Source organism: Hyla sarda, chromosome 7 (genome assembly GCF_029499605.1).
Source record: "Hyla sarda isolate aHylSar1 chromosome 7, aHylSar1.hap1, whole genome shotgun sequence".
In the NCBI taxonomy this organism is placed as follows: domain Eukaryota; kingdom Metazoa; phylum Chordata; class Amphibia; order Anura; family Hylidae; genus Hyla; species Hyla sarda.
The window spans coordinates 66,653,402-66,672,887 of NC_079195.1; the positions used below are offsets into that span (position 1 = coordinate 66,653,402).

The 19,486-nt window shown below is 41.0% G+C and overlaps 1 protein-coding gene across 12 annotated transcripts in view; it reads right to left on the reverse strand.

The window, feature by feature from the left end:
• Positions 1 to 17,988: 17,988 nt before the first annotated feature.
• MYOF (myoferlin) overlaps positions 17,989 to 19,486 on the reverse strand; it is a 228,335-nt gene continuing 226,837 nt past the window's right edge. For all 12 annotated transcript variants that reach the window (XM_056529441.1, XM_056529439.1, XM_056529437.1 and 9 more), the window contains 3 exons: positions 19,335 to 19,444; positions 18,873 to 19,020; positions 17,989 to 18,516 (listed from right to left, as the gene is read on the reverse strand). In XM_056529441.1, coding sequence (XP_056385416.1) covers positions 18,481 to 18,516; positions 18,873 to 19,020; positions 19,335 to 19,444 — 294 coding nt within the window. In that variant the 3' untranslated portion in view covers positions 17,989 to 18,480. The remainder of the gene's footprint in view (positions 18,517 to 18,872; positions 19,021 to 19,334; positions 19,445 to 19,486) is intronic.

Here is a 19,486-nt window from a genome sequence, read left to right on the forward strand (position 1 = left end):
GAGACATTCGCCAGTGTATCGTTATATGAAGGACACACCAGAGCCCGCACACCAACGCCAAGGTTTATCAAATGGCACGGGACCTAATGCTAACTTTCCTGTGCATGAAAAGCAAAAACCAGGGGCCAGTGGGCAATTACAGCAGCACTAGGCCGACATGCAGCCTGCTCCCAGTTACCTCCAGCGTGTATCTGGTGTAGGATTCTATTGTGGCACTTGTAGTCCACTGCAGGCATCCTCCATTGTATGCATTTTTATGCTGGGGATCGCCGTTAGCGAAGGGCTATAAGGGCAGGATCTGCTCCCCCAGTATAAATACACAACTGTATTTGGGGTTGAGCACCTCCAGTCATTTGAGACCACGTTTTTTGATGTTGTTTATACTAGGGACGTACTTACCACTTTTTTGCAGTATGTGTAATTTTGACCACCTATTCAACTGTGTTGTTATTTTGATGTATGTTTTTTAATAACCTTTCAATAAAGTTTGTTACTTATTCCATAGTCAGCCTCATAGTTTTTTGGTGAGAGCAAAATTATCAGTCTAGCATAAAATAGGGTCCTGCACAAAAATTCCTTGACCGACCCCATATGCTCTACATCCCCCAATATTACAAATTCAATAGATCGAGGAACCTTTCCATCAATTTTACCCTCGAGTGTTACAAGCACCTGCTCCCAATAATTAGATATAACCTGACAGTCCCACATGTTATGTCTGAAATCTGTGTCTTCCCTTCCTCATTTATTACATTTAGATTATTCCCATATATTACATTTTTTTTCATTTGAATCGGTGAATAATACACCCTATTCATTATTTTAAACTGGGTAATTTTGTGCTGCATTTTTAACGATACCTTATTCACATTTATTCCTATATTGTACCATATTTCATTGGACAACTCCCCATTTTTTTCCTATATTTTTCAATCCATTTTCACCTATCCAAGTGATTAAAAGTTTGTACAGTGGTGCCAATTTTTTCCCCATATACCAACTTACCAACCCCTCAATAACCATACGGTTTTTAATAATAAAACGATTTTTATCTATCGTACTTTGTACTGTGTGTTTAATTTGAATATAATAAAATATATCCTTATCTTTAATCCCAATTTTTTTTAAAGTGATTACATTTGTGCAAAGTGCCGTTATCAAATATTTGACTTACTCATAATACCCCCAATTTTTTCCAAAATTTGCAATCACAGGTCAAGAATTCTTTAAGATTCCCATTACCCCATAAGTGAAATTTGTGCTATTTTCTCCTATTAAACTTCCCAAAAAATTGCCAAATTTTCCCAAAAAATTATATAACTCCCAATCTTTTTGCCCCATTATTCCCAATTCAAGAAATTCAAGTATGTTTGTTAGGCCCTTATCTTTAACTTGCTGCGGCAATAAAAGAATGAATGAGAGGCTACTCACCAGATCCGTGCTCCAAGATTCTTGCTTTATTTCAGTGCATTAAAAACGCCAACAGGACAAGGTCAGACTCCTTTAACTTATTTACCAAGAACAGCAGATTCCTTCCAGTTAACTAATTTTAATAATTGACTTGCCATGTAATATATTTTTTAATTGGGGAGACCGATACCCCCTTTTCCCCAGGGGGATGTGAAATGCTGATACTTCAGCCTAACTCTCTTTCACCCCCATAAGAGTCTACCAAGCTGTATCTCAATGTTCTTAAACCAAGAAGACCCAATCCCCATTGGGGCGGCATTAAACAGATAAAGGATCTGGGGTAGCACAACTATCTTGATGATTGCTGATTTTTCCGACATCCAAAAAGGCATCCTATTCCAGATTCCCACTCAAGTCAAGTCAAAATTATTATAAATGGCTTTGAATTATCTTCATAAAAACTGTCTGTCTATTTTAGATGATATTTCCACTCCTACATAGGTGAAATTTTCACCATTTTAAGTTTATCCATCGATAAGACTATTTCTTCATCCAGCTGTAAAAATACCAATTTCCCCCAATTTATTTAAAAACCGAAAATAAAACTAAAGGAGTCAAAGATTTTGATAATTAGGAGGACTTTCTCCCAGGGATTACTTACGAATAGGAGGATGTCATCTGCATATAGGAGAATCTTATCATTCACCCCTCCACTCCGAAACCCTTAAAGTTCGCCTTCTCTTAAATCCATCTTGCCAGCGGTTCAATATATAGAGCAAATAATAAAGGTTATAGAGGGCACCCTTGCCTAGTTCCCCTGCTCAAATCAAAATTTTTAGATGGAATACCATTGATCAAAATGTTTGCTTCCGGATGGTTATATAATAATTTAACATAGCTAATGAATCTAGGACCCAACCCAAAATGTTCCAACACCCTCCATAGATATCCCCACTCTACCCTGTCAATTGATTTAGTGGCATCAAAAGACAGGATAGAGCGGGGGCCTGATCCATGATATTACATTGTCTCATACACTTTTTGCTTATTCCAATGTACTGTACGACCTGGAATGAATCAACCATGTTCTTTCCCTTTTACCTGAGTTATAAATTTGTTTAATCTTCTTGCCAACACTTTGGCGATTCATTTGATGTCCGTATTCAATAAAGATATGGGATGGTATGATCCCATCTCCAATGGGCCTTTATCTGGCTTTCTAATAATGGTAATCCTGGCTTCCTTCATTGATCTAGGCAGGACTCCTTCAACCCAGGATTCTTCTATAACTGCTGACAATTTTGGAAGAAAAAGATTTGCAAAACTCAGTAAGTTTGAAAAGGTAGGCCGTCTAGCCCAGGGGAAGTATTGCCACTTATTGAGTTCAATGCTTCAGCTCATTAATAGCTACTTCTGAAAATTTTTGATAATTTTATATTTTCCCAAAATGTACTTATTACTTCATCATTAGATCTCCCCTCTGATTTATATAAATCTGAATAAAATAAAACCAATTCAGCTTCTATATTTTCACTATCCTTAATAGTATCTCCCCTTTTGAGTTCCTTATCATAATAATATCATTATTCTCTCTTGTATTTTTACGGGTCTGTGCTAATAATTTATTAGGTTTCCCTTTCTCAAAATAATTTCTCTGCCCCAAGAATTGCATTTTGTGATTAGCTTTTTCCAGTAAGTAGGCAGCAGAGTTATCTTTATATATATAGTTATATAGAGGGGCATTTACTAAGGGGTATAGTCATTTTTTTCTGACTATTTTTGGCGCAAAATTGTCGCAATTGCGCCTACCTTATTTTTTGTGCGACTTTCTCTAGCAAGAGTTAGAAAGTCAAAAAAAATTTCCCGCTTAATTTACGCAAGTTTTCAGTTTTTACTTGCAGTGGTCAGGAATTTATTAACTGAGACAGTCGCAGTTGCGCAATAAACTGTCGCAACGGCCGTAAAAATTGACTAAATTTACTCCAGCTCCAACATGGAGCAGGAAAAGCTACTGCCGCCCGGGCTCCGACATACTTTCTCCCCGCTACCCTCACTGCGCTACCGGGACACTACAGTGATTTACATCCCCCCCCCCTCTCACCTGCCAGCGCCACACAACTTCCATCTGTCTGCTGTTGCAAGACTACAAGTACCAGCATGCCCTTACAGTGAGGACACGCTGGGAGTTGTAGTCTTGTAGCAGCAGGAGCACTACAAAGGCTGTCTAGGCATGCTGGGAGTTGTAGTCTTGCAACATCTGGAGGCACCCTGGTTGGGAAACACTGTTTTAGGCCAGTGTTTCCCAACCAGGTTGCCTCCAGATGTTGCAAGACTACAACTCCCAGCATGCCTAGACCGCCTTTGACTGTGCAGGCATGCTGGGACTTGTAGTTTTGCAACATCTGGAGGCAATCTGGTTGGAAAACACTGGCCTAAAACAGTGTTTCCCAACCAGGGTGCCTCCAGATGTTGCAAGACTACAACTCCCAGCATGCCTAGACAGCCTTTGACTGTCCAGGCATGCTGGGACTTGTAGTTTTGCAACATCTGGAGGCAACCTGGTTGGGAAACACAGGCCTAAAACAGTGTTTCCCAACCAGGGTGCCTCCAGATGTTGCAAAACTACAAGTCCCAGGTTGGGAAACACTGTGCCCGGCCTCCGCCCCACCTTACTGTAAGGGCATGCTGGGAGTTGTAGTCCTGCAGCTGGGGGCAGGGGACAAGCTTGTCACTTGCCCACACATCTCCTGCACCACACAACTACAACTCCCAGCATGTCCTTACTGTAAGGGCATGCTGGCAGTTGTAGTCGTGCGGGGCGGGAGATGTGTGAGCAGGTGATAATAAATGTACTAACCCATTTTTTTTTTCTTCTCATTTCAGATCCGTGTATCCTGTGGACTCCTTCGGATTCGGTGAACTACTTTGATGACCAGCGTTTTTCTTTGTTTGATTTTAATAAAATGGTTTACGAGGGCTTGTGGGGGAGTGTTTTTTGTAATAAAATATTTTTAAAACCTGTTGTGTTTTTTCCTTACTTTACTAGACAGGCTTAGTAGTGGAAGCTGTCTTATAGACGGAGTCCATTACTAACCTGGGCTTAGCGTTAGCCACAAAAACAGCTAGCGCTAACCCCCTATTATTACCCCGGTACCCAACGCCACAGGGGTCCCGGGAAGAGCTGGTACCAACAGGCCTGGAGCGTCAAAAATGGCGCTCCTGGGCCTAGGCGGTAACAGGCTGGCATTATTTAGGCTGGGGAGGGCCAGTAACAATGGTCCTCGGCCACCCTGGTAACGTCAGGCTGTTACTGTTTGGTTGGCATTTGGCTGAGAATGAAAATAGGGGGGACCCTATGCGTTTTTTTTTAAAATAAATAATTAAATATATTAAAAAAACGCATAGGGTCCCCCTATTTTTATTCTCAGCCAAATACCAACCAAACAGTAACAGCCTGACGTTACCAGGGTGGGCTAGGACCATTGTTACTGGCCCTCCCCAGCCTAAATAATGCCAGCCTGTTACCACCTAGGCCCAGGAGCACCATTTTTGACGCTCCGGGCATGTTGGTACCGGCTCTTCCCGGCACCCCTATGGTGTTGGGTACCGGGGTAATAATTGGGGGTTAGCGCTAGCTGTTTTTGTGGCTAACGCTAAGCCCGGCTTAGTAATGGACTCCGTCTATAAGACAGCTTCCACTACTAAGCCTGTCTAGTAAAGTAAAAAAAAAAAAAACACAACAGGTTTAAAAAAAAAAATTATTACAAAAAAACACTCCCCCACAAGCCCTCATTAACCATTTTATTAACATCAAGCAAAGAAAAACGCTGGTTGTCGAAGTAGTCCACCGAATCTGAAGGAGTCCACAGGATACACGGATCTGTAGAAGAAGTAACCAAAAAAAAAAAGTGTAAGTACATTTAGGGAGAAAAAAACTGTGTTAAAAAAAATTTAATAAACACACACACACTAAACGCCGTTTACCACTTCTGAGCCATGACTACAATTTACAGTGATCCCTCAACTTACAATGGCCTCAACATACAATAGTTTCAACATACAATGGTCTTTTCTGGACCATCATAAGTTGAAACCAGACTCAACATACAATGTACAGACAGTCCAGATCTGTGAAACGTGTCAATGGCTGGAAGAAACAACCAATCAAAATGGGCATTCACTGGTAAAACCCCTGCATTACTGAAGTGTATGCACTGACTGGTGTCTGGTATTACATGTTCTGTACACTTTACCTGTATCAGGGTTAGCTGCTCTTTTGGACACCAGGTGAGGGCGACTCCATTACTTGTTTGGGACATTGCCTGTACTGTACAGGACCCCTGAAGACGCTCCTGTCCTCTACATAGACCAGTGTTTCCCAAGCAGGGTGGCCCCATCTTTTGCAAAACTACAACTCCCAGCATGCCCGGACAGCCTTTGGCTGTCCAGGCATACTGGGAGTTATAGTTTTGCAACAGCTGGAGGCTCCCTGCTTGGGAAACACTGACATAGACAGTGATTTACAGCTCCCAGCAGATCTTTATTACTTTTATATGTAAGGATTTGCTTTATCTATATTAGTTATCTACTTATTTTTCTTTAATCCTCACTTTTTCCTATTTTTGGATGACATTTTGGTGGCTTTAGAACCAATTACCAGGTTTCCATAGAGTTCTGGTCTCAACATACAATGGTTTCAACTTACAATGGTTGTCCTGGACCCAATTAATATTGTAACTTGAGGGACCTCTGTAGTTATTGAATTATTTAGATGTGGTGAAAAAGCTAAAAAAAAAAATCAAAAACAAAAGATCCAACAGGAAACCAGCAGCCAAACCTATTCAGACAGCAGGAAAAAGGAACAGACTATTTTTTCTACTACATGAAGTAAATTTCCCACTTTTGCCTATGTGTGCCAAATTTATTAATGCCGTGCAACAATTTAGTAAATTTGTCGCACATAGTCAAAAATGAAGTAGAAAAAAACAGGGTAAAAACCAGACTACATAGTAAAAGATTGGTAAATGCCCCTCATAGTTCTTATAGTGTTCTTCTCTATCTGGCTCTTCTTTATTACCTTTCATCCCCATGGCCTTTTTTCTTAATTCTGTTTCCCTCACATCAAATTTTTTTTTTTACCTTGAAATGTTCTGTTTATAAAGGCCCCTTATAACTGCTTTCATTGTGTCCCATAAGTTTGAGTAATTAATTGCATTTAAATCAATTTCCCAAAAAGATTCCAGCTCCTTGATGAACCATTCCTTTTTCCCAAAGATTATCCAGTGGGGGTTTAGTTTAAAATTTGGTCGCTTTCCCCTGTTATCAGAATCAAATAGTTCCACCAGCAGGGGACAGTGATCTGATATAAATTTTTCTTGGTACACCACCTTTTTAATATATTTTAACGAACTACTTTGACATAAACATAATGATATGATGTGCTAAAACAGGGATGCAGTATTAGATCTGGATTAGAAACACGCCATGCCTCCTACCAGCCTACTTCCTAACAAAACCTAGAAAGGGGGGAAACATTACCAACTACTTTTTTATTTACCCTCATTATATCCATAATAGGATTCATTGTACAGTTCATATCTCCCATAACCCTTCATATGTTTTACCCTCACAAAACTATATTATCTTGTATCTATGTATTAACATCTGGTTTCAACAGAGGTGCGATATAGACAAACTAGTATTACCAGCCTGTCAAACCATTTACCATAAAGGAAAACAAATCTACCATATTTATCTACATTATCAGTAATGGCAACAAAGGGAATTTTTTGATGAACATAAACCGGCACACCTACTGAGTAATTGGAGTACTTAGAATGGTACTCCAAAGATGTCCATCTTTTTTTAGATATATGTTTATCTATTCCATTATGGGTTTCCACCAGGGCAATAATAGCCGGCAATTGTCTATGAATCGCATCAAATATGGCAAATTTTTTTTACCTTGTCAGTCATCCAGCGAATGTTCCATACTAAGATTAATTACTTAAAAAAAATAAAATAAAATAAAAAAATTCCTTCCCTCCTCTCATGGCCCCGAATTCCCTCCCCCCACCCCCATCCTAATGGCACACATATTCACACTACCCGTGCCTCTTCCCTTGTGGCTAACTCCGTTCTCCTTCCCTCATATTATCAATGCTGCTCTATTCCCTTCACCTCCATCAAATCCACTACTTCCTGGGAATCCTGAAATATTTTCACAGTATTTTTATGTTCAATTCTTAATCAAGTGGGGAACAATAAAGAAAAAGGGACCCCGGCCACCCTTAACCTAGCCCGGACTAGACTTTACTCCCTAGAGAAGTCAGGGTATATAAAAATTGTATTATTATTATCGGTCATGGTACCTATCTCCCTTGCTTTTTTAAGGATAGTATTTCTATCCCTTGAGGAAAACATTTTTAACAGCATCGTTCGAGGAGGAGAACCAGGGGGAAGAGCCTTGCCTGGAACTCTATGTGCTCTCTCTATTCCGAAATTTTGTGTGAGTTTACTAACACCTATTGGCTCCTCCATCCATTCAGTCATAAAATCCAAGGGGTGTTCTCCGTCCGGTAATCCCACAACCCTTATATTACATCGCCTGGAGCAATCCTCCAGGTCCGCTACTTTAAATTTCAGTTCACCATTTTCTTTTTTATTTTATTTTTTTTAGCAGATTCACCTCTTTTTCTACTCCAGTCATTCTGGTCTCGATCTTAGGAACACATTTTTCAAGTTCGTTGATCGAATGAAAGAGATATCAGCTGAGACTCCCCCTACTTGAGTATTCAAATAAATAATAGCCTGATTGGATTTTCTAACCCCTGCTAATATTTCCTCTAACAACTTGGGGTTTGCAGAGTTCTCACCCTGTCTATCTCCTCTCCTGCCTCAATTTCTAATACTGCATATGTAGATCGTGTTTTTATTGGGAAGGGATCCCTATGTAGTCTAGTCTTAATACCTATCGATGGTTATTTCCATAATTTATCAGTTTTTGCCTTGGCACTTTTATCTCTGAGGGGAATTACCACCAGATCTCCTTAAGTTCTGCTTTTCAGCCATACCGTTTATTCCCACCTCTCCTACACCTACACTATAAATAATTTCTATAGTTACAACAGAGAGAACAATTATATAAGATAGCCCAATAAGACTGCACTCCTATTCATAGACTTATCAAATGAACAAGGTATTACATTTTACAAGAATAATATATAGGTAGGCAGAGCCGTAGTATCAAAGTCCCATGGCAGATCTTCAGACTAGACTCGAATGTGGAGACAACTTCTTTTAAAATGTTGTAATGCCTATAAAATGAGGAGAGAGTCACATAAGTTCCAGGGCATATATTGTTATGGGCCCCAAAAAATTTGCCCTTCACTTTCAAGCATGTCCTTCTTGTTTTTAATATCTCCATAGTCTTCAACCACCCAGAGCATTTAATCATCCCGCTTTTACAAATGGGTACATTTTAAGCAATACTGAACCCAGCCTTGATATCCATATACAATTATTTGTTAGAGGTGTGGTATGTGCCATAGTTTGGCATGCATGGAAAGGGGTGCCACTAAGGGATATTTCCTATATTTGGATATAGTACTAGGGGAAAAAAATGACTCTTTGTCCAGGTGAAGCAAAGCCTAGCTATGACTCCTGTGCATTATAACAAGTCCTGCATAGAAGTTTAGTATTTATTAGTATATATCAACCGACAGAAAAATGTTAACACTAAAAGGATCCAGAAATATAAAATACCTCATCTTTTCTGTGACTATGATGGAAGGAACATTTCTGTAATATATGAAATTCATGAAGAAATTTTGCCGTACAGTAAAGGACTTTTTTTTCTGATTTATGTCCTGTCTATAGCATAAAGTTTATTTTTTACTCTTGAACTTTTCAGATTCCCCGTTCCAAGAGAGGTCACACTTCATGAATTTTCCCTTGCTAACTAGAAGAGTTTATTTAATGAACGCTACGGCCAGAACCTGAGTCAATATGAAACCCTGCATTTGAATAAAACTAAAATATTTATTTGCCATAAATTCCCTATTGTTATATGTCTTAATCAATGCCATAAATATCAGCTGCATCAATGGCTAATGCCTCCCAGTATAATGTTGTCAATAGTACAGTGACAATCCATCTGGATTACATCTGATTGTAAGATTTACCTTTCATTTATAGGTCAAAAGGCGGTCGAGTAATAAGAGCAACCCTCACAATTCTGCCATTAGTTCCCAGGAAAGGATATGCTGTCAAGGCAGAAAAGGCTCAATTCAGTAAAAAAAAAAAGAAAGATGAGGGGCCTTGGGGTGTGTATACAAAATAAAACTATTGCATATAATGATGGGTCAATATTCTGCAACACATCTATAATGACTAATATAAATTATTTATTTAGACACGTTCCACAACTCCATGCAGCCTCCACCATCTATTGTGGCAACACAGAGAGAGGTTGAATAATTATTTTTACGTTTTAACATTAGGGTTAATAAAATATCTTCCCATCTCCTTGTGAAATTTTGAGCCATTCTGCTCCTTACAAGTTTCTGGTATCTCTCCCTACACTTTTGAGCCCGATTGTTATAGGAGACCAAACTATTGCACCATATACAAGCATCTTCAGAATAGGAAATGAAACCCCACAAAGGGGTACTCCGCCCCTAGACATGTTAGGGGATAACATGTCTGATGGTGGGAGGGGGATTCCGTCCGATGGCTGAATACTAGCTATCACGCTACAGCTCTGCTGCAGGTATATGAAGCAAACTCAGGAGCTGAGCTTACTTCATACTGGCTAATGCCAGACATCATCGATGTCCAGCATTAACCCTTTAGATCCCGCAATCAAAGTTGTCTAAAATGCCGAAAACTAGTGCCGGTAGCTCAGTGGAGCTGATCAGGACACCCACGGCAAAGCACAGCATTGATCCCTGTCTGCAATCCAAAGATTGCAAGTAATATTACCCATTGGGCAGTGTTTTCCTTACAGTGTCTCTCCAGCTGTTGCAAAACTACAATTCCCAGCATGCCCGGACAGTCTTTGGCTGGCTAGGCATGCTGGAAGTTGTAGTTTTGCAACAACTGGAGACACACTGTTTGGAAAACACTGCATTATGGGGACAAAAAAATTGTAAATAAGAAAAGGTAATAAATGTGAATAACCTCCTTTACCCCTTTTTCCTCTATTTATAAATAAAATAATGTAAAGAAACAAACTTTTAACCACTTAAGGACTCCGGGAACCAATCATTCAGCTGGCATCCCGTGACAACGCCTAGGGGGGTGGGGGGGTCCTGATCGGCGATTTGCGGCAATTCCGGGCTGATCGGGTCTCTGATGACCCGATAGCCCGGAAAATAGGGATGATTGGAGCTGCTCTGACCATCCTGAAGGTTAGGAGCAAAGTGGCAGGGGTGCCACCTCCTCCTATCCCCTGCCATTGGTCCGTTAGGACTGATTGGAGGGGATGTCCGGGCAGGGTGGGGGGAAGATGGCGGCGGGTACCAGAGCGGCGAGGGACCGGCGATTGCGGCGGAACCGGCGGGAGGCAACGGCAGGATCGGTGGCAGTAAGGAGGTGGCGGCGGAGGAAGCAGTGAAGATCAGTGGTAAGTGATCTTCACTGCTGCCTTCCAGGAGTTGCCAAACTACAACTCCCAGCATGCCCAGGCAGGCTGTCTGGGCATGCTGGGAGTTTTGCAACATCTGTAGGGCCACAGTTTGGAGACCCCTATACAGTGGTGCCCAATCTGTAGCCCTCCAGATGTTGCAAAACAACAACTCCAAGCATGCCCAGACTGCCCAGGCATGCTGGGAGTTGTAGTTCTGTAACATCTGGCCCTTCAGATGTTGCAGAACTACAATTCCCAGCATGCCTGGACAGTCTCAGCATGCTGGGAGTTGTAGTTTTGCCACATCTGGAAGAGCACAGTTTGGGAACCACTATTCAGTGGTGCACAAACTGTAGTGCTCCAGATGTTGCAAAACTACAACTCCAGGCATCCCCAGACATGCTGGGAGTTGTAGTTTGGCAACATCTGGCTGAGAGTTGTAGTTTTTGAAACAGCTGAACGCACACTGGTTGTGAAACACAGAGTTTGTTACCTAACTCAGTGTTTCGCAACCAGTGTCCCTCCAGCTGTTGCAAACTACAACTCCCAGCATGCCCTTTGGCTGTCTGTACATGCTGGGAGTTGTACTTTAGCAACAGCTGGAGGCACACAAAGGGTATAGTAAGCCTTAACACCCCACAGGTGTTTAAAGAATTTTCGTTAAAGTTGGACGTGAAAATTAGTTTGTTTGTTTTTTCACAAAAATGCTGGTGTTATCCCAAATTTTTCATTTTCACAAGGGGTAATAGGAAAAAAGCCCCCCCCCCCAATTTGTAACCCCATTTCTTCTGAGTATGGAAATACCCCATATGTGGATGTAAAGTGCTCTGCAGGTGAACTACAATGCTCAGAAGAGAAGGAGCGCCATTGGGCTTTTGGAGAGAGAATGTGTCTGGAATTAAAGGCCATGTGCGTTTACAAAGCCCCCATGGTGCCAGAACAGTGCCCCCCTCTCCCCACATGTGAGCCCTTTTTAGAAACTACACCCCTCACGTAATGTAATAAGGGGTGCAGTGAGCATTTACACCCCACAGGTGTCTGACAAATTTTTTGAACAGTGGTCCATGAAAATGAAAAATTTACATTTTTCATTTGCACAGCCCACTGTTCCAAAGATCGGTCAAACACCAGTGGGGTGTAAATGCTCACTGCTTCCCTTATTACATTCCGTAAGGGGTGTAGTTTCCAAAATGGGGTCACATGTGGGGGGTGCACTGTTCTGGCACCATGGGGGGCTTTGTAAATGCACATGGCCCCCGACTTCCATTCCAAACAAATTCTCTCACCAAAAGCCCAATGGGGCTCTTCTGCACATTGTAGTTCGCCTGCAGAGCACTTTACATCCCCATATGGGGTATTTCCATACTTGGGAGGCTTTTCCGATTATCACCCCTTGAGAAAATAAAAAAATTGGGGTAACACCAGCATTTTAGTGAAAAAAAACCTAAGATTTCATTCTCACGTCCAACTTTTTCAAACAAGGCTCACTGTACCCCTTGTTATGTTCCTTGAGGGGTGTTGCTTCCCAAATAGTGTGCCATGTGGGGCTTTTCTTTGCTGTTCTGGCACCATAGGGGCTTCCTGAATGCGACATGCCCCCCCAAAACAATTTCAGCAAAATTTGCTTTCAAAAAGCCAAATGTGGCTCCTTCTCTTCTGAGCATTGTAGTGCACCCGCAGAGCTCTTTACATCCACATTTGGGGTATTTCCATACCCCATAAGAAATGGGGTTATACATTTTGGGTGGCATTTTCTCCTATTACCCCTTGTAAAAATGTAAAATTTGGGGGAAAACACTGCATTTTAGTGAAAACATTTTTTTTCATTTACACATCCAACTTTAACAAAACGTCATCAAACACCTGTGGGGTGTAAAGGCGCACTGTACACCTTGTTATGTTCCTTGAGGGGTGTAGTTTACAAAATAGTATGCCAATTTTTTTTTTTTGCTGTTCTGGCACCATAGGGGCTTTCTAAATGTGACATGCCCCCAAAAAAACATTTCAGAAAAACTCACTCTTTAAATTCCATTGTTGCTCGTTCCCTTCTGAGACTTCTAGTGCACCCACAGAACACTATACATCCACATATTAGGTATATCCTTACTCGAGAGAAATTGGGTTACAAATTTTAGGATGATTTATCTCCTTTAACCCCTTGTAAAATTCAAAAACTGGGTCTACAAAAACATGCGAGTGTAAAAAATGAAGATTTTGAATTTTCTTCTTCACATTGCTGCTGTTCCTGTGAAAGACCTAAAGGGTTAACACTTTCTGAATGTTATTTTGAATACTTTGAGGGGTGCAGTTTTTATAATGAGGTAATTTATGGGGTATTTCTAATATGAAGGACCTTCAAATCCACTTCAAAATTGAACTGGTAACTGAAAAATTCTGATTATGAAAATGTGAAAAATTGCTGCTGAACTTTGAAGCCCTCTAATGTCTTCCAAAAGTAAAAACATGTCAACTTTATGATCCAAACAAAGTAGACATGTAAATGTTAATCAATTTATAATTTATTTGGCATGTCCATTTACCTTATAAGCAGAGTTTCAAATTATATATCAAATTTTGGAATTTTTTTTACCAAGAAATGATGCAAGTTTAAAAAAAAAAAAAATTACCACTAATAAAGTAGAATATGTCACAAAAAACTATCTTGGAATCAGAATAAAAAGTAAAAGCATTCCAGAGTTAAAGTGACAGTGGTCAGATGTGCAAAAAATGTCCTTAAGATGAAAATGAGTCCTTAAGGGGTTAAAATAGAACTAATGAAACCGCACAAACAATGGCGGAAACATAAAAAAAAACAAAAGTCCAGAATTAATTATTTTTTGGTCACTTTATATACCAGAATTTTTTTTATAAAAAGTCTCATCAAAAGAAAAATGGTACTGATAAAACTACAGATCATGGCGCAAAAATGACCCTCATACAGCCCCATATACAGAAAAATAAAGTTATAGGGGTCAGAATATGACAATATTAGGTCGGTGGGAAAGGGGTAGTGGGGGGAGGTGGGGGAGTAGGTAGGTGTGGAAAGGGGGATAGTGGGGGAAGTGAGGGGGTAGGTAGGTGGGGGAAGGGGGGCGGGGGGTAGGTAGGTGAGGGGGTACGTAGGTGGGGTAGGTACTTTGCTCACTACTTACCAGTGTCAGGAGGACCAAGGATGTTCTGTGGTGTAGCAAGCTGGATATTCACAGGCCGGCAGCACAGCATTGTAGGACACCAGCAGGCAGGCAGCGGGCCGTTCCCCTCTGCTATGCGCACTCCTCTTAAAGGGCCGCAGTGGCTGTCTGAAGAAATGACTGACTGCGGCAGCCTTCTTTTTTTTGGACCCTAAATCCTCCTAGCGGCCTCCTAGCGCTGGCACTTTACAGCGGCCCTGTTAGAGTGAGTGGCGGGGTTGGGTTATAGTTCTCAGTTCCACCTCTCTCCGGCCGCTGCACAAAAGGTTCTGATACAAGTATCAGGACCTTGTGTGCTCGTGTGAGTGGTCGGCTTTGCATCTGTCTTTAAATGGAACAAGGGGCTTAGCACAGGCCAGCCACTGCCGACCCACAGAGCAGGCGGCCTACCGGGAATTTCCCCAGTATCAGATAGGCCAGTCCGGCCCTGGGGCCGGCCCTGCGGCTAGCTGCTTTGGGCCCCCAGGAATGACAGGGCCCAGGGCAGCTGCCCCTTTTGCTCTGCGTTAAAGACTGCCCTGCACGTGACTCCATATCACTAGGACGTGGAGTTGAAGATAATGAATACGCTAATAGCGGGACAGACTTAGAACCTTCATTACGGGAGGCAGAGGCTGCTAGCCGGCGGGGGCAATGCCTTCAAAGCACTAGCCATGGAAGAAATACCGGAATTTTACAGGAAAATATCTTGGCAGTCAATGGACCAAAATAAGTAAGTGACCCCTTGTTCGAATCCTTTTCACCCACATTATAATACCCAGTGTATTGAGTTAAGTGTGTGTGAACCTGCCTGACAGGTTTCTTTTATTACATACCTGAGATCAGTGCTCCGATCGGTTTCCTGCTTTTGCAGGAAATGTTGCTCAACAAATCAGTGGAACATCCTCTCTACAGCCAGTGATAGATGGGTATTTTAAGGTGTGAAGATGAATCCAGAAATCGTTGATCAGTGGGGAGCACACAGCATGTTTTTTTCTTTTTTTTTTTCTTTTTAAGTCAATCAAAAAAATATATATAAATTTGCAGTGCCAGACAACCCTTTCAAAAAGGGGTACTCCGACAGTAGGGTCTTTTTTTTTTTTTTTTTCCCTCTCTGGCCATTTTTTCATTTTTGCACTTTTGTTTTTTCCTCCTCACCTTCTAAAAATCATAACACTTTCAATTTTCCACATACAGACCCATATGAGGGCTTGTTTTTGTGCCACCAATTTAACTTTGTAATACCATTAATTATTTCTCCAAAAAATCTACCACAAAATCAGAAAAAAAAATATTTGTGGGGCAAAATTTAAAAAACAAAACAAACAAACACCATTTTGTAAATTTTGGGGCTTCAGATTCTACACACAGTGCACTTTTCAGTACAAATGACACCTTATGTTTATTCTGTAGGTCCATACAGTTACAAGGATACCTAATTTATATAGGTTTTAAAAAATTATTACTACATGCACCAAAATTAGTATATTTAAAATTGTCCACTTCTGACCCCTATAACTTTTTTATTTTTCTGTTTCTATGGATGTATGAGGGCTAGAGATGAGCGAACTTTTCAAAAATTTGATTCGGCCAATTTGCCAAATTTTCCGAAAAAGTTTGTTTAGATCCAAATTTTTTCGCAGCGAATCTATATTAAAAAAGGCTATTTCTAGCCTACAGAGAGCCTCAATAGGGGTATAGAACACTTTGCTGTGTTCTAAAACGCATATGGAGTGTGCTGGGGTAGTGAAATAATACTGTTATTCAGAATAACATGCAGATTACCGGCATCACTTTTAGAATAACTGCCGCACAGCAGCACAATGGCAGAGCCTGGAGGTGGCATCAGTGTGAGGAGACCATATAGTGACTGACCGACACAGCGTGGAGGTGTTGGCAGCATGAGGAGACCATATAGTGGCTGAATGGCACAGCGTGGAGGTGTTGGCAGCATGAGGACACTATATAGTGGCTGAATGACACAGCGTGGAGGTGTTGGCAGCATGAGGACACTATATAGTGGCTGAATGACATAGCTTAGATGAGGCTGAAGCATGAGGAGACCATATAGTGGATGAATGGCACAGCCCGGAGTTGCCAGCAGCATGAGTAGGCACTAGGCCTTCACAATCCCCAAGATTATAATATGAATTAAAACCGAAGATTTTGCATAGCTGGTGCTACCTACCATAGCAAAATGTTTATACCCAGGCACAGCAGTGGCATCAGTAAACCATATATTGCCTGAATGACACAGCCTGGAGTTGGCTGAAGCATGAGTACACACCAGGGCTTCACAATCCCCAAGAAAAAACACAAGAATTTTTGAAATTTTAATTGAAGAACCACATTTACCCAGTGGGCTGTAAAAGACATGTAAGACAAGGACTGGCCCACCTTCTCTTGTACAAACTTATGCAGGGCTGGTACTGCCTTCTTCACAAAGAAATGACGGCTTGGGACTCTCCATTAATTCTCTGAAGGGTGCAGAGTCCACCACTTGGAAAGGGAGGGACTGCAGCACCAGCAACTTGGACAGGAGCACATTCAACTTCTGCACCGTTGGATGAGTGGGTGTATATTGTTGTCTCTTGGACATTGCTTCGCCGATGGATTGTTGGCGGAATGGCTGACTAAAAGTGGGAGAAGCAGGAGCATATGGAGCGACATAAAGAGGGTTTGACACACAGCTCCCTTCGGCTGAGGTGGTGGAGCCTTGGCTGGATGAAGGAGGGAGCGGATGGCCACTGGGAGATGCAGCAGGCTGGACCACTACATCGGAGCCACAGTTCTCCGAGGCCGCTTTATGGTGGTGAAGCATGTGTTGACACAGGGCCGTGGTGCCAACATTGGGACCCTGGCCACGCTTCACCTTCTGCCGACATATCTTGCATGTGGCTACGTGAGCCTCCCCCGGATGCCTGATGAAAAACTACCACACCGCCGAGTAGCTGATTTTCCCACCTACAGTCCGCACAAATTGACTGCTGCTAGGGCCGTCTCCAGGAACCCCTGTTCCACTACCTCCTAGAAAGGTAGGCTGCTGCGAAGTAGGTGGTCTCCCCCGGGCACGTTTGGCTCCAGAATTTCCACTTCTGCCATGTACATAGACATCCATTTGCGGGAAGGGGTTAATATGCTCAATGTTAGATTTAAAATGTAAATAAAACAAACCTTTACTTAACTCCAACACTTACTTGACATACTGCTAACATTGCAATCGTCTTTCTGGTATCAGGGGTTGGAGGATCAGTCACAGTGCAGCTCAGCGAATCGCGGGCTGCAGCGGTATCTCTCAGTGATTGACTGAGCCCCATTCTTCTTTATGGTGCCGGTGCTCAATAAGTCACAATTGCGCTCAGCCAACCAACTCAGCGATTCACTAAGCTGCTCTGTGATGGATCGATGCCCAGCACCAAGAGGATAGCACCATAGGTCGGAAACAGGATGCCGAAGGCACCAAGGAGATAATTAAAGTTTTTGTTTTCTTTTAATAGCTGACAGAATGGGCATATTTGAAAAACTACAAGAAAAAAAAAAAAAAAAAAAAAAAACAGCCGCATAACCCCTTTAAGCCAGTGAAAAAAAGAAAACACTTTCCTCTGTAGTATTCAGCAGCTAATAAGTACTGGAATGATTAAGATTTTTTAATAGAAGTAATTTGCAAATCTGTTTAACTTTCTGGCACCAGTTGATTTAAAAAAAAAAAGAAAAGTTTTCCACCGGAGTACCCTTTTAACACAGAGTAGAATCAAAAAGAATCAGTCAGAAAAAGTGGAAAATAGTGCTATTTATTTAGCGTGTACATCAATTTTACAATTGAAAAAAATCGCATATAAAAAGTATACAAATATAACGGTGCAAATAACGGTGCTTTGTATTTTGACCTCTGTACATGTACAGTTGTAATAATATTATTGCACTTTTACACATTCCATGAGACAGGATTTTTGTCTGAGAACATCCGTCTTTTTAGTAAAAATGAATAGATATAAGTTATGTCGAGGAGAAAGCAATGAGTGCATACATTGGGAACCTACACCTGAGGTGGACTTGTGAAAAGTATTTTGTTGAAAAAATAGACTTGCAACACAAGTCATGACCCTATGAACCTTCTCTAACCTTGGTTATAAGTCGCACCCATTTATTATATTTAGCAGACAAGTGAACAAGGTTACATCTATTAAGAAGGTCTTCTTCCAAGTTCCAGGCCACCACTGGGAGAGACAAATACTAATCTCAAGATTGTTCAGCTGAAGTTTGTATTTTCTATTAAAATGGTTTCACGATCTTCATGGAAATGTAGCCCTGTAATAGAAGTAAGAAAAAAAAAATGTATTAATAAAATAATTAAAATAAATAAATAATAATAAAAAAAAAAATTATGAAAAAAAGAATAATAATGTGAAAATATATAAAAGTGTTAGGCTTAATATAGGATGACAATAAAATATAGAAGACAAAACTCTTAAACTATGACATTAACATATAAGTTTTCTATATAATTCACTTTAAAAAACCTCAACAATTTTGCACTTTTTAAATAAGAAAGAATGCATGGATTCATTCACCATAGTGAATTGGTACATACAATATATTATTCTATCTGTCTGATATTAAAGACTGTAAATTTTATCCAAAAATGTATGCTCCAGATGACCTACCGGCAAAGAATACAAGAACACTCCGATGAACAGCAGCACTAAAATCAAGACGATGATACCAATGAAGATCCATTTGAATCTGCGCCACACAATGAATTTCATTGTCTTGCATGGGTTTGTGAACCAAAGGAAAGAGGTTTCTGGTCGGCTGCATTTAGAAAGAAACAATATTAATCACAGGAACAAACAGAGAGAAAGAAAAAGAGTTCGGTACTTTACGTTGTGGAAAATAATGCAACTCAATTAATAATTAACTCTGCGAGGAAGAAAAAGGACAAATGTCAGCTGTCAAACAACAACGCATAAAAAGATAGACGACTAAGAAAGAGGGGACGAGAAAAACCAGGAACCAGAAGAATGATCAGAATAGTTTGTTATCTAGTCAGAACCGGGTTCTGGAGAAGTCTGGGAGAAGATCCGAATGCAGAGCACGTTACTCTAAGAATAGGAAAAAGTTCTTACTTTGGTGGATCTAACTTGGGGTTCATGTTGGGTTCATCCCGTCCCTTGCCAGCTGGCCTTTCTTCTGACTCTTTCTCATTTAGCACTTCCAGCGTCAGCTCGATTTTTCCCTTTTGGCAAATGAAAACAGATTCATGACATCTCACTAAACA